Source organism: Chamaea fasciata, unplaced genomic scaffold (genome assembly GCF_029207755.1).
Source record: "Chamaea fasciata isolate MVZ Bird 193981 ecotype frontalis unplaced genomic scaffold, bChaFas1.0.hap1 SCAF_20, whole genome shotgun sequence".
Classification (NCBI taxonomy): Eukaryota; Metazoa; Chordata; class Aves; order Passeriformes; family Sylviidae; genus Chamaea; species Chamaea fasciata.
Window position 1 is genome coordinate 2,853,989 of NW_027094105.1, and position 14,359 is coordinate 2,868,347.

The 14,359-nt window shown below is 46.5% G+C and overlaps 1 protein-coding gene across 3 annotated transcripts in view; it reads right to left on the reverse strand.

Moving 5' to 3' along the window:
• Positions 1–235: 235 nt before the first annotated feature.
• Positions 236–14,359, reverse strand: part of TNC (tenascin C) — a 74,094-nt gene continuing 59,970 nt past the window's right edge. For all 3 annotated transcript variants that reach the window (XM_066201058.1, XM_066201057.1, XM_066201060.1), the window contains 9 exons: positions 13,486–13,605; positions 12,802–12,945; positions 11,199–11,329; positions 10,110–10,242; positions 8,080–8,231; positions 7,080–7,176; positions 5,053–5,214; positions 3,070–3,233; positions 236–1,580 (listed from right to left, as the gene is read on the reverse strand). In XM_066201058.1, coding sequence (XP_066057155.1) covers positions 1,470–1,580; positions 3,070–3,233; positions 5,053–5,214; positions 7,080–7,176; positions 8,080–8,231; positions 10,110–10,242; positions 11,199–11,329; positions 12,802–12,945; positions 13,486–13,605 — 1,214 coding nt within the window. In that variant the 3' untranslated portion in view covers positions 236–1,469. The remainder of the gene's footprint in view (positions 1,581–3,069; positions 3,234–5,052; positions 5,215–7,079; positions 7,177–8,079; positions 8,232–10,109; positions 10,243–11,198; positions 11,330–12,801; positions 12,946–13,485; positions 13,606–14,359) is intronic.

Consider the following 14,359-nt stretch of genomic DNA (forward strand, 5'->3'; position numbering starts at 1 on the left):
TTTTGCTGCCTATCATTTACCGTGAGAAACACCAAGGAAGGGTGATTAATTATGGAGAATTAATTTAATATAGTGCTGGCAGTGCTCTGGAGGGCCGAAGGAGGTTTATAGTCCCCGTGCAACACAAACAAAGTTCAGAAGTGTAACTTCAGCCAGGAGGGAGGCAAGAAACATTTATAAAATATTTGCAAAACATTTGCAAAATGCAACCTTGAAGTAGGGCAGAGAGACTGGATTAAAACAAGAGATCGTTTATTGTCTTGAACTGCAGAGTGTGATACAGAGGAACTACATGGATTTTCATTCATATTAAAAAAAAAAAGAGAGCCCTTTATTTACACAAGTGTTCAAAGCTGCCCATGGTACTGAACAACAACTCTGGGTTCTCTTTGTTTTGCTTTGTTAGTTTTTCCCACCTAGATGGAGCAAGCATTGGTCAGTAACACTTAGAAAAACATGGGAGAAGCTTTTGGGCAAGAAAAAAAAAAAAGGAATTACGTTCTGAAAGAACCCAAATCCTCATGGGCATTTCACTGCAACAAACCCACCAGAATAATTACAACCAGTCACTGACAAAAGGAACAGTTTTCAGTAGGGGCTCAGCAGCCTAATTATTCTCAGCCTGTCTTTATTTCTCCATCTAAGTAAATATATCCTGGACATGCACAAACACCACATGGATGAGAAAAAAAAAAAAAAAGGTAGAAATTTATTTAAAAGTAATTGTGCTTTTATTTATAAAAAAAAATTTACAATCAGACACTGTCCTGCTGTGTTTCCAAAAGCATGGTTCTCTTAAAAATGACAAAATGTAGCTTATTATTATTATCATTATTATTATTATCATTACTTTGTCTTTATATTAATAATATTAATCTTATGCTTAAGTTTAAAACATACTGCTTTCTCTTCCTGTTCTCTCCTTCTCTGGAGTACTTGATATATATATATAAAGAAAGGCATTCAAACCACCGATTATTTTCACTTATAACTAACAATAATAATAATAATGATAATAATGATAATTAATCTTACACATTTCTGTGTGTAAAATATGGCTGGTTCTAAAACAAACTACCAATGTACAAAGCTGTTCTCCCTCCCCTCCCCTGGGCCACCCAAGAGATCCTCAGACGTCGGAAGAACTTTATCCCAGACACTTTCTGGCAAAAAATTAAAAATAAAAAAACTTAATAAAACAACACAGAACCCTTGAGATCGTTGTCTTTGGTGTGGAGGACGTTCCTGGTGGGCAGCTGGAGCTGCTCTGCTGGAAACTCTGGGATGCTTTAAGGCTTTTTGTTTGTTTGTTTGGAATGCCGCAAAGCCTGTGTCAGGCCACGGGTCACCGATGCTGTGGTACCAGTCCCGGCTCCTCACACCGCCAGGCCAGCGATGCCAGAGGGTCTCCCCACACCCCCCTCTCCATCCCTGCCCTCCCCAGCCCTGCCCGCAGCCCCCCCGGGGCCCTACGCTCGCTTCCGCCGCCCCTCCAGGTTCCGGAAGCTGGAGGGTCTCAGCTTCATCTCGGCAAACTCGATGGAATACTCGTGGCCCTTCCAGTGGAACCAGTTGACGCCCTGTGAAGGCAAAGGGGAGAGATGGGGGGTCAGTCACACTTCCATCTGCTGCCCCTGGTTCAGGCTGGGCAGGTGTGGACCCGGTATTTTCTGAGCCTGAGCTCTTCCCAAGGGAAACTTTTCAACAGTTTTCTATTTCCCGAAACAACCTTGTGTAACCGCTATTCCTTTCCCATAACAACAGGTGTTGTTTGCTGTTTCTGTTACTCAGCCAGTGGGAGAGGTGTCAGCCCTATGGACCAATAACGTGACATTTAGTGCAGCGTGTTATAAAAGGGCTGAATGAATTGCAAATAAACCTTCTGATTTCTACTGCCTTCTGACTGGAGTCAAGCACCTTTATTTCATGTCCTATTGTGACAGGGAGGTTTCTGATTTGGGCAAAGGAGCTTTGGGAAGCACAGGGGCTGTGGAATGGTCAACCTGTACAAACCCACCCACACGAGGTCACAGAATCATGGAAACACACAATGGATTGGGCTGAAAGAGTCTTTAAAGATCATCTTGTTCCACTCCTGGTGCGGGCAGAGACACCTCCCACTGTCCCAGGGTGCTCCAGCCTGGTCTTGGACACTGCCAGGGATCCAGGGGCAGCCACAGCTGCTCTGGGCACCCTGTGCCAGGGCCTCAACACCCTCAAAGGGAAGAATTTCCTCCCAGTATCTCATCTAAACCTATTCTCCGGAAGTGGGAAGCCAATCCCCTTGTCCTGGCACTCCAGGCCCTTGTCAATCTTCTCTCTCCATCTTTCCTGTTGGCCCGTTCAGGCCCTGCAAGGCCACACTGAGCTCACCCCAAAGCTTCTCCTCTCCAGGTGAACACTCCCAGCTCTCCCAGCCTTTCCTCCCAGCAGAGCTGCTCCATCCCTCTGATCCCCCTGGGGCCTCCTCTGGATCTCTCCAGCAGCTCCAGGTCCCTCCTGTGCTGGCCCAGGGCTGGGGCAGCTCTGCAGGTGGGGTCTGAGCTGAGCACAGGGGCACGGGGGCACAATCCCCCTCCCCTGCTGCCCAGGCTGGGGCTCAGCCCAGGGCAGGGGGTTCAGGGCTGGGGCAGGTCCAGCTCTCACCCCCAGCAGCCCCAGGTCCCTCTCCCAGGGCTGCTCCCTCTGCTCAGCCCAGCCTGGATTGATCCTGGGGCTTGTCCTGACCCAGGAGCAGCACCTTGAGCTTGATCTTATTAAATCTCAGTCCCTCAGATCTGTCTCTGGCTTTTGTGGCAGGAAGAACATTTTTGTTTCACATATTGAGAACTACAATTATTCCCTGCTTCTTGGGATATTCCCTTGAAAAATCAGACAAAGCCAACAAGATCTCACCAGCTGATGTTGAATTCTTGTTTTGTGAGCGACTGCTCACACATTTCCCTGTGTTTCTGGAGTGTGGGAGACGTGGATGCTGTGATTTTTTGGCTGGCTGAACCATCAGAAAAACCCATAACTGCAATTCCCCTTCCTCTCATGCCTTAGAGAAGCCCTCAGACCCAAACCCACCTGACTGTGGCTGTTGTCACCGTATCTGCCCATCAGGTTGACTCGGTGACAGTTCTTGTACCAGAAAGCTCCTTTGTATGACAGAGCACAGTTGGTGATGGCAGAGTCGTGGTCCTTGTCAAAGGTGGAGAAGGACCTTCCATTGTGGTAGGTCATGGAGTCACCTGGATGGGAGGACAAAAGGAAGACCAAGGTCAGTGGGTGGCCTGGTTTAGATTTCATGGGTGTGCCCCTTCTGCAGAAAACATTTGGACTGTGCCACGCCTTGTCTGCATCTAAATTTTTAAAAATTGACCTGTTTTAATACAGAAGGAAATGCACAATTTTCGTTATTCCAAGCAGGTCAAAAATATGTTTTCAGGTGGTCTCTAATCCCCAATATATGAAGTGGTTTTTTTTTAGTGCAGCTCAATTTCTGCACTTTTTGCTAAAAGCTGGATTTTACACTGTGGGCAAGCCAAGACAAAAGAGATGTTCACAAGGAAGGAATCAAGACCAAAAGAATCTCCACACTGACTGAATCCTACTCATGGTAGCAGCTACTACTACTCTGCACCAGAGAATTTGCCTTAAATCACAGAATCATGGAATGGTTTGGGCTGGAAGGGACCTTAAATATCATCTCATTCCAAGGCTCTGCCGTGGGCAGGGACACCTCCCACTGTCCCAGGCTGCTCCAAGCCCCATCCAGCCTGGCCTTGGACACTTCCAGGGATCCAGGGGCAGCCACAGCTTTGCTGGGCACCCTGTTCCAGGGCCTGCCCACCCTCTCAGGGAACAATTCCTGCCCAATATCCCATCTAAATTAAACAGACATTAATTCTGCTGCTGTATTTCCTTTGTATCTCTGTAGTCTGGGTAAAAGCTCCTGTGCTGGTCCCAGGGCAGAGCCCACACCCACACTTCTGCTCTGGTTTATGCACCCAGCAGTGTGAAATTATCTCCTTTTTAGACATATTGTTAAACTGGATTTGTCTCTTAATCCTTTGAAGCCCTGAAGGGGACTCACCAAGGGCTGCAGGGGTTTGCCCCAGTATGACTGCAAGAGGCAGATGATTTGTTCAGCAAAATTATAAATCACACTGCAGCAGGGCTTTGCTGCAAATTCTACTGACAAGAAAAGAAGCTGTGCCAGGTTATTATTGGCTGTATAAATGACAGCCAAGATTGGCCAAATGAGATATATTGTGGTTTAATACACTGGTTTCAATCCTGCCATAAGCAGGCCATAAAATATGGCACCAAAACGCCTGGAGGATATAAAACAGAAACATAAAATACATTGATATGTTTGATTTTCAAACACCTCACACAGCGGAGGTATCCGCTGATTGTTGGAACCCTGGAGGCTGAAAATTTCAGGCTTTCTGTGCTAAAAGGCACTGACCCTCAAGCAAGCTCCACATTTGACTTGAGGCCTTGGAACAGGCTTCCGAAATTGACTGATGGCACTGGGGTTGTGCGTGTGTGGTTTGAATATATTGTGTGATATCACAGGGTGAAAAATTTAGAATTTAAGGTTTTAGTATATAGTAATATATATGGGACAAGATGGAGGATTTGGGGCGTTGCCTAAGTCCTTCTTCACCTTCTTCTTGCGTTTGGGTGGTTTTTTCTCTTTGGGTGAAAAAGGTCCACATTGCAGACCTTGGGTGGTCATTATTGGGTCAAAAGTATAAATGATATAGGTGTCATCTCAGTATTGGATAATTAAAGCTTAAAAGTCCTCGGAAAGAGTTAGAGGTGCTCCATTTTCTACCTTATTAGAGCTCACCACTCATGAGACTGAGCTATAGATAAGAATTAATACACACCGATTCCGAACACCACAACTCCTGTGTGTTAATCCTGGCTCTAACAGGAAGAAAAGCAGATAAGAAACCCACAGCTGATCTACAGTTTTCACACAGTTGCCTGGAGCCAGCGGGGAGGACAGGGGTGACCAGGAGGAGGAGGAGGAGCAGTCAGTGTTTGCTGTCTCACCTGCCGTGCCGCTGTAGCCGTCCACGCGCAGCCGGTACCGGCTCTTGGCGTCGCCCACGCTGAAGCGATCGTACACGGCGTAGGCCACGTCCCCCTTGTCCCGCAGGTCCACCCGCAGCTCATACTGCCCCTGGGAAGTGATCTTGTGCAGGTTCTCCAGACCTGTGTGGGTGGGAAGGAATGTTTGTCTTGACGTCGAATGATTTTTTTGCCTTTTTTTTTTCTAAGTTCTCTTACGTACCAGAGAATCTAGAGGTTTTAAAGCAAGGCAGCATAAATGTGTACGTGCCCTGAACATACAGATTGTGAAACTGATAAAAAACTGGGAAACTCTTCCTTTAGGACAAGGAAATGGCTTCAAAGGGCTGTTTTGTTGAGACATTAAAAGACTGATTTTCAGTGCGCTTGGGGAATTTGCCTTCCTGAAAGTCAGAATCCTCTCCATTACATGCCAGGCTGGGCATCCAAAATATTTCTTTTGGCTGAGATTCCCCTGATTCCTATTTAAGCATTTAGTGTAATCGAATTATGTAGGAACAAAATAAAATACTAGAAGAAGAAGAGGCACCTCCACAGGCAGTTCATCCTTCCTTAGACACCCCTTTGCACAGGGATTCCCCTGAGTTTAGAAGTGGGAATCACATCCCAATTTAGGGGTGTAAGTTTACTCCATGTTACCTGTTTGTAATGAAGGGAGATGTTTGTGCTTTTATCTGTGCTGTGGAGGCATAAAAGGCAAAATTCAGGATGCAGTGGAGCTTCTGTTTCAGAGTATAATGTAAGAAAATACTTTTAACAGTTTTTAAAAGCATTTGTGTTCAGTCCAGCACTGAAAGAGGCAGTGAGTATTTTCAGATTAAGTGTTCAAATTAGGGCACATGATTATGTGTATTTTTAACACATATATTTGGAGCCTATTGTTGTATCCATGGCTAGTTTTCCCAGTGCTTTTCCCTAGGCAGAAAGACAAAACACATCCCAAAGGCCCTATCCCATCTTGGCTCTCAAGGCCAAAACCCAGCTCTTTGTGACACGTTTTCATTAACAAAGTTCAGTTCCATCGGAGGGGAGAGAATTTAGAAAGGGCTTGAACTGGAGGGGAATTGCATCACCACTTGTGCTCCTAATTGGTGATTGTTGTCAATTATGCTAATTTGCTAAAGTTATAAAACTGTGTTCACCCCATGGGGGAGATTTTGTGGACATTTTCCATATTTGCCCCTGGAGGCCTCCAATAAAGACCACACTTTACATTACCTCCTATACTAATATTACCTCAAAAACTTGTTTTATTTCCAGGTTCCTTAAGGCATCAGCCTCTCCATGTTTTTTTTCTCTGCCATGCCATTATTCCATAACTGGGGCCAGGCTGGACTGGTCAGATAGAGCAGGACACCAGCACTCGTGACCACACTGAACTGGATCAGCTCCAGGGTGATGTCAGCACAAAAACAAATAAATAATCCCAGCCTGACTGGGAGAGAGCTTCCCTTCAAATCATAGAAACAGGTTGGGCAAAACAACCAAAGTTGTACTGTGGTTGTGATCATCATCATCATCATCATCATCATCATCATTATCATCTTTCATTTACAGCCAGAAAAATGCTGCACAACCTTTGAAAATGTGGAGGTTTTACTTCTGTTTTACCAAAATGTGTATTTATGACTTCTATTCACCCTGCTTTTCCTCTCTGGATCATAAACCTTTCCTGCTGGGGCTGTCCCAGGAGGACAGGAAGCAGAACCTGATTCCCAGGTCACCTCTGAGTTCTTCCAGAGCCCCAGTGAGCATCGGGGGGGTTCATTTGGTGACCCCAGCATGGCATCCTTGAACTGCAGCTGGAGGGAGGCTGGGCCTGGCCCTTTCAGACTCCCTCACAGAGGGTGTCCCTAACTCCTCTCCTCCTGTTCCCCTTTACAAATACTCCTGCCTATTAAATGGAGGCTCCAAGTTGCTCCTGGGCTTTTGGGCTGTTTGTGTTTCTTTTTCTTTTTTTTTCCAAAAGACAAAATCTCAGCACTTACCTATCCAGAATTCATCCTTAGGATCTCCAAACCCTGCCACATAAGTATTCCAGTTCTTGTAGAAATCTTGCTTTCCATTCTGACGCCTCAGGAACACCTGAAAGGAAGAAATGTTATAGACAGACTGCCCTGACCAGAGGGAAAGAGCTTTTACAAGCACAGAGCTCAGCGGTGCTCCTGCCCTGCCCTTTCCTCTCCCAGCAGAGTCTCACTGCAAGGGCTGAGCTGCACCCAGGCTGTCGGATGTTCCATGGATTTTTTAAGTTTCCAATTTCTCTGTTGGGTTCCCAGGCTCCTCTGCATGATGGGGCCTCTCAGTTCCTGCTCTCTGTCTTTTTAAACTCATCCTGCACTTCTGCATTTCTCAGTCAAGGGTTTCTCCATCCCCTCATGTCCCAGTCAAGCATTCCTTCAGCTCCTCCTGCCTTTCTGTGTTCAAATTTGGGGGCGTCAGTGTGGAGAGGTGACATTTTACTGCCACTCCTTTGTTGTCTGGGTGGGATGTGTCCCTTGCACTGTGGCTTTGAAAGCCACTGCACCCCATGGCTGCTGAACAAACACTTCCCCTGGGCTGTGCTTTAGCTTCCCTCTCTCAGTCGGACAGAGTCAGCTCACCCTCCCCTCTCCTTGCTGATTATTTAGGAATTGTGTTCTCCAATATGGTCATTTCAGCAGCCCTTACACCAGTGGAGAGGGATCAGGGCTGAAATCAGGGGTGTGACCCGTCCCTTGGAGACACCTCTCTCTCCTCCATCTACAGAAAGAGCATTGGAGTGTCCTACCAAGGATAAAACTGCCCAGATTTATAGACAAGACAGCCCCACTGTGATTAAAACAGTCTGAGGATGCCTGGGATGAGCAGGGCTGGGATGAGCAGGGATGGGATGGATGTGCAGGGCTGGGATGAGCAGGGATGGGGTAGGATGTGCTGGGGTGGGATGAGCAGGGATGAACAGGGATGAGCAGGGCTGGGATGTGCCGCCCCTGTCCCCATACTCACGATCCATCCACCCCCGTCCTCGCCCATGTCACAGAACACTTGCAGAGGCTGAGCCTTGTCCCCATTCAGGTAAATTGTGTAGAGCCCAGAGGTGGCTTCTCCATTCAGCAGGGCCTGGGAGCAGTCCTTGGGGTAGGGATAGAGGAGCCCAGCTACACACACAGGGAAGAGAAAGCATTCCTTAGGAAATCAGATCCCAGAACAGGTTTATAATTACATCCACAGGATACAGCTGATGAGGTGAATTCTTCTTTGGAATGCGTTTTTTTTTCACAACTGTCTACACTTCTGGAAGTGCTGGGAGTGTGAGATAACTACTCCCTGCTAGGATGGGAGTGCATCCTCCAGCTAAAGACTGAAATTCAGGAGCTGTGTTACAGTAATTTTGGGGGAAAACCAAATCTATTGATCTCTGATTATGTGATGGAAAAGGGAGGGGGGGATACAGAGACAGGACTTCAATCAAAAATAAATTAATTGGGCGTGTTTTGCTAGCAAGGACAATATTAAATGTGTTACAAAGCTACGCTTCTAAAAACCAAAGCAAACAGCAACATTTGAAGCTACAGGAAAATGTTGTTAAGCTTTCCTTTCTGAGAACAAACCAATAAAATTATTGCAGTCAGGTCAACTTATAACTCCCCTCAAAAAAGCTTTTCTTTTTTTCTTTTTATTCCCTCAGTTCATTAACTTTTCCAGCCAATCAAGTGTTGCTCCAGGTGTGTCCACAGGAGAGTTTTTACCCGTAGCTTCTTGCAGAGTGGCTGCTGGTCCTTGCCAGTGTTACACATCCCTGCCTGTGCTTCAGCTCCAGTAAATTTCACAGAATCATGGCATTGCTAGGGTTGGAAAAGACCTTTAAGATCATCAAGTCCAACCATTAACACAGTCCCACCATCATGTTCACCACCGTGTCCCCAGGTGCTACCCCCACAGGTTTTTTGAACGCTTCCAGGGATGGTGACTCCAACACTGCACATTCCACTTCTTTACAACTCTTTCTGTGGAGAAATTTTTCCTGATATCAAATCTCAACCTCCCCTGGTGTGACTTAAGGCCATGCAAGTTTCCATCAGCTTTGGGATTTGGAGAAAAGTGACTCTACACGGGGCTCCTTCAGTCCTTCCCTGTCACTAAATAGACACAAATGTATTTTTAGATTTCAGGTCAGGCTTGAGCCTCTGCCTGAATGAGTCTGACACTGTTCACGTGGCTGAAGTCACTTGCTCAGTCTCTGCTCATGGTCAATTTGCCAAAGATCACCTAAATACACCCAGATTTATTTCCTCTCCTATTTGAGGCTGTGTTGGTGGAGCTCATCCTGCCCTACACAAGGAGTTACAGGGCAGCCTTGGGGCTGGGTGACTTCTGGCAGCCCTTGGGCTGGAGCTGGTGCCAGCAGCAGGAGGGGGAGTGGGAATGACTGAAGGTCCTGCTGGGCCTGAAAGGCTGAAAACTGGGAAAAGTGAGACAAATGACAGGCAAAGTGTCACAGCTAATACTGAAAAATTTCTTTTTTTAAGGTCAGCTGTGAAGTGACCTCCAGAGAAGCCGATTTATCCTTGCAGAGCTGTGCTGTTGGACTGCAGCTGACATGCAGAGGGGCTTTGAGACAGCCCATCTCAGAGAGAGGAGAAAAACCTGCCCAGAAATGCATTTCCTCAGCTCCCAGCACTGATCTGCATGTGCCTTTGTGGTTTGCTTCGCTCCAGCAACAAACTCTGATTTGTTTTCCCGGATCAATACGGGGGGGATATCAAGGTGTCAGCTGGATTTTAAAGAATTCCTGCTGATATTTCACAGGGAGAAGGCAGGATGTTTCACCACAGAAAGGACCGTGAGGGTGATGTGGATGGATATTGGAATTTCATCCTGCCAAGGGAGAACAGATCTGGGGGAACGGGGACTTTGCACCAACCCTACAAATGGATTAAAACCTTGTGTGGGGTCTGTGTGCCTTCACAGCAGAGCTCAGCTCTGTTCCCTGAGCAGTAATTTGGGTTATTTGAGCTGTGTTTTAATGCCCTTACTGGTGGTGAAAATGGTCTGGATGGTTTTGCTCCTCAGGGCCCCACTCAGGGCCTGCAGTTTCACCGTGTACTGCGTGGAGGGGCTCAGCTCTGTCAGGCTGTAGGACGTTGGCTCAGGGTTTAGGACGAGTTCCTATGGAGAAAAAAAAAATAATACAGGGAAATCTCAGAGAAATAAATCACAGTGACGAGAATGGTCGCATATTTCAGTCTGTCACATTATTTTTTTTTTGTCATAATTACTGATGGTATCTTTAACCATCTAGATTAATTAATATAAAGCTACTCCTCTAAGATTTTTACCAAGCTAATCTTTTAAAGTTCGATAAAGCCTGCCTGGAAATGAGTGTTTGCCATCATAATGTACAAACTGAAGGTTTAAAAGCAAGGCAGCATTAATGTGTACATGCCCTGAAGATGCAGATTATGAAATTCATAAAAAACTGGGAAATTCTTCCTTCAGGACGAGGAAATGTTACACTCCAGGCTTCAAAAGGCTGTTTTGCTGTGCCATTAAAAGACTGATTTTCAGTGTGCTTGGGGAATTTGCCTTCCTGAAAAGTCAGAACTTTTTCTGATGTGCCAGGCTGGGCATCCAAAATATTTCTTTTGGCTGGGATTCCCCTGATTCCTATTTAAGCATTTAGTGTAATCGAATTATGTAGGAACAAAATAAAATACTAGAAGAAGAAGAGGCACCTCCACAGGCAGTTCATCCTTCCTTAGACACCCCTTTGCACAGGGATTCCCCTGAGTTTAGAAGTGGGAATCACATCCCAATTTGGGGGTGTGAGTTTACTCCGTGCTCTCTGATTGGAATGAAGGGAGATGTTTGTGCTTTTATCTGTGCTGTGGAGGCATAAAAGGCAAAATTCAGGATGCAGTGGAGCTTCTGTTTCAGGGTATAATGTAAGAAAGTCTTTTAGCAGGTTTCAAATGCATTTGTGTTCAGTCCAGCACTGAAAGAGGCAGTGAGTATTTTCAGATTAAGTGTTAAATTAAGGCACATGATTATGTTGCATTGCTGGACACTTCAGAGCATCCCCAGTTCCCAGATTTGAGGCCCAGCAGCCCCTCAGGTTTATTTACCTTGACTCTGCCATCAGTGGATTCATAGATCAGGAGATATTCAGTGACTGGAGCACGGGGAGGCCTCCAGCTTATCACAGCTGCCTCTGACTGCACCTCAGTGGCACTCAAATCCCTCGGAGCATCCAGCCCTGCAGGAGGCACCACAGCAATTACAACCACATCCACACAAAGTTAATTCCACTGGTTACCTTGTGGGCTGTATATTAAAACGAGCCAGGTAAACAAACCTTCTCTCCAGAGAGATTTGAAGTGAAAAAACACTTCAACCTGAATTTTGTGGCTAAGAATTAATTTTCCCATTGGTAGTTTAAAATAAAAGTGTTAACTTTATCTGAGTTAAAATACCGGCTTGTTCCAGGCACTTTATTTTATTTTTTTTTGCACTGAAATGTCTTTTGAGACAAACCCGTGCACTTCATTATTCCTCACAAGGAGACAGATTGGTATTTACATATTCCCAGGAAACAAAACTTTGGTTTCAATGATGCTTTTTCAGAATAGGAAAACTTATTAGAACTGGAAAACTTTTCCTGCTTGGTCTGGCTCCAAGCTCCAGCTTCCCTTCCCCTGTGTGATTCTAGGACTGGATTGGTGTGGCTCAGCCCCTAATTAACACCCTGGGACAAGCCAAAGCAGGAAAACGAGAAACATCCCTGATTTCACTGATGCTCATGGAAAGCCACGAGTCTGAAACCAACTGAGCACCTTCAGGAGCCAACGCCAGCCCCCAAAGGAGAGCTCCTGCTCCAGCTCTGTGTGAGGATCTGTGGGGACACAAATCCCCCTGGGCCCCATCCACACCGGCCCGGGGGTGTCCAGAGATGGGGGGGGCTGAATTAAAACCTTCAGAGAAACTGAGATACATAAATCCACACATACACGAGGTAGAACTGCAAGTTTAGTTTTAAATAAGTAGAGAAAATTTTAAGTGCTTTAAACAAAGAGACTGAACTAGTTAGTAAGAAAAGGACCTAAGACCTAGTTTAAAGTTCAGTAGCAAAGTTAGTTAAGCTCTAGACATAACAAAATCGATGTAGCCTTGCTAAGCATTCCTAGATGGAACAGATGGAGTTATATGCGTAGAATTTGTGTAAGAAATTACAAATATTGTCACACATCAATCTGAGCTTAGGACAGGTCCTGCAAGACTGTAGAAACGTGGTGTTTTTACCTGATTGGTTAGAAATAGAATAAAAACGCACTGCTTTGAGGATCAGCACGCTCACGGAACACGGATTACGGGTGCTGTCACTGCTGCTGTTGTTACTACTGATAAAATGCTTCTGCCAGGGACTTAGGGACTCTGTTAGAAAGCTTCCTGCACAGAGACTGTAATAACTTTGCCTTCATGAGGCTGATTTTACCATGCAATAAAAGACTTCTACTTTTACAACTACCCAGCTTTCAGTCTTCAATGAAGACACGCCAAAATCACGGCCAGGATCTGCAGAACTGGTGATAGAAAACCCTTTTCCTGCTCCCAGCACAGGAAGGTTGATGCAAACACTATGGAAATTGGGGGTTCCAGTGAAAAAGGCACCAGGGGAACACGGGGCAGGTGGGAGGGGAAGGGCAGGCAGCTGTGGGGTGACAGTGGCACCTGTGGTGAAGTGTGTGGAGAGGGTCTCGCTCCTCTGCGCGTCCTTCTGGGCGTGGATGCTCAGCGTGTACTCCGTGGCGGGCTGCAGCCCCTGCAGGTCGTACTCCACCGTGTTCCCCGACACCATCTGCGTCACTTCAGGCTCTGAGGACAAAGCACAGAAGAAAAGAGACGTTGAGATCGTTCAGACACGTCATGATGTGCTCAACTCCGTGCCCCACTCACTGGTTTATTTTATTTCTGGTTGGTGCAAGTGCAGAATGATAAAAGCGAGGAGCCCGTGCCTGTGCTGACATCTCTGCTGAGTCTGGGTTACAGCAGAGCCGTTTCTCTCAAAGTGTGAGCTCTCTCTAGTGTTCGCAGGGATTATAACACCGCCTTTGCTTCCCTTATCTCTGTTCGCGGCTGGCTCGACAGCGCCGAATTAAAATTATCCATTTTTACACGCTCCCAGCAAAGCCCCTCCTGCAAATAACAGCCCCGAGGCTGCCAGAGCTCCAGGAGCCTTTGGGCAGCGCTGCCAGGGATGCCCAGGCTGGGATTGCTGGGGGGTCTGTGCTTGGACTGGGTGGCCCTGTGGGTCCCTCCAGCTCTGGATATTCTGTGATTTTCCTGGAGTTACAATGGGCACCTCCTGAGAGCTTTAACCCTTCAGCTCCTCAGCCCACCCCCAACTCCTCTCACCTGTCTCAGAGGAGTAGGACACCACGTAGTTATCCACAGCAGCAATTGCTGGCTGCCAAGTTGCCAGAGCCTCGGAGTCTGTGATGTTCACCACTACCAGGCCTGACGGGCTGTCCAGAGCTGCAAGAAAAACAGATTGAAGGAATTTGACAAACACTTGGTGCAATGCTCTGCTGGAAATTCATGAGAGAAAATGCCCAAAACTCAGTGCAGCTTTTATGACTCCCTGTGGAGCAGTGGAGTTCTGCAGGAAAGACGTCAGCGCCTGTGAACAGACCCCAAAAACCTCCGCTGGAGAGGGAGGTCAGGGCTGGAAGGGATGAAAGTCTGGGAACAAACAGGACTGACCATGTTTTTAGATCACTCTTGATACCATTGATCTCAACAGCTCTGTCAAAGCTGATATATTTCTCTCAACACCCACAAATCCGGGTTGTTTTTTAAGAGCAAATTCGGGAGACAGAGCTGGGAAAAATAACCAAAGTGACAGCAGCTAATGGCCATTGTGACCTTCCAGCAGCTTGTTGGGAACCAACCAATCCCACAGCCAGCCAGGCATCCAAAATCCCCACACGTCCTGCCTTGCCTCCTCACAGCACTCTGTTTTTCACACAGGTTTATGCTCTCCCTGAATTAAGATGGATCTTTGTCTCCAGAATAGCTGGAATGGGTTATAAATCTCCTGTCATTATCCAATACTCATCATCTTGTTCTTTGCCTCAGGTCACTGAATGTTTGCTAGCCTCCAAAAAGAATACAGGGAAGGGTCAGCAGGAGCAGAGTGGACCCTCCTTTCCTGCAGGGATATTTAAAGAAAAAATCTGGAGACGGAATACTGAGAAAAATATTGAGAGGACATTGAAGAAAAAATCAG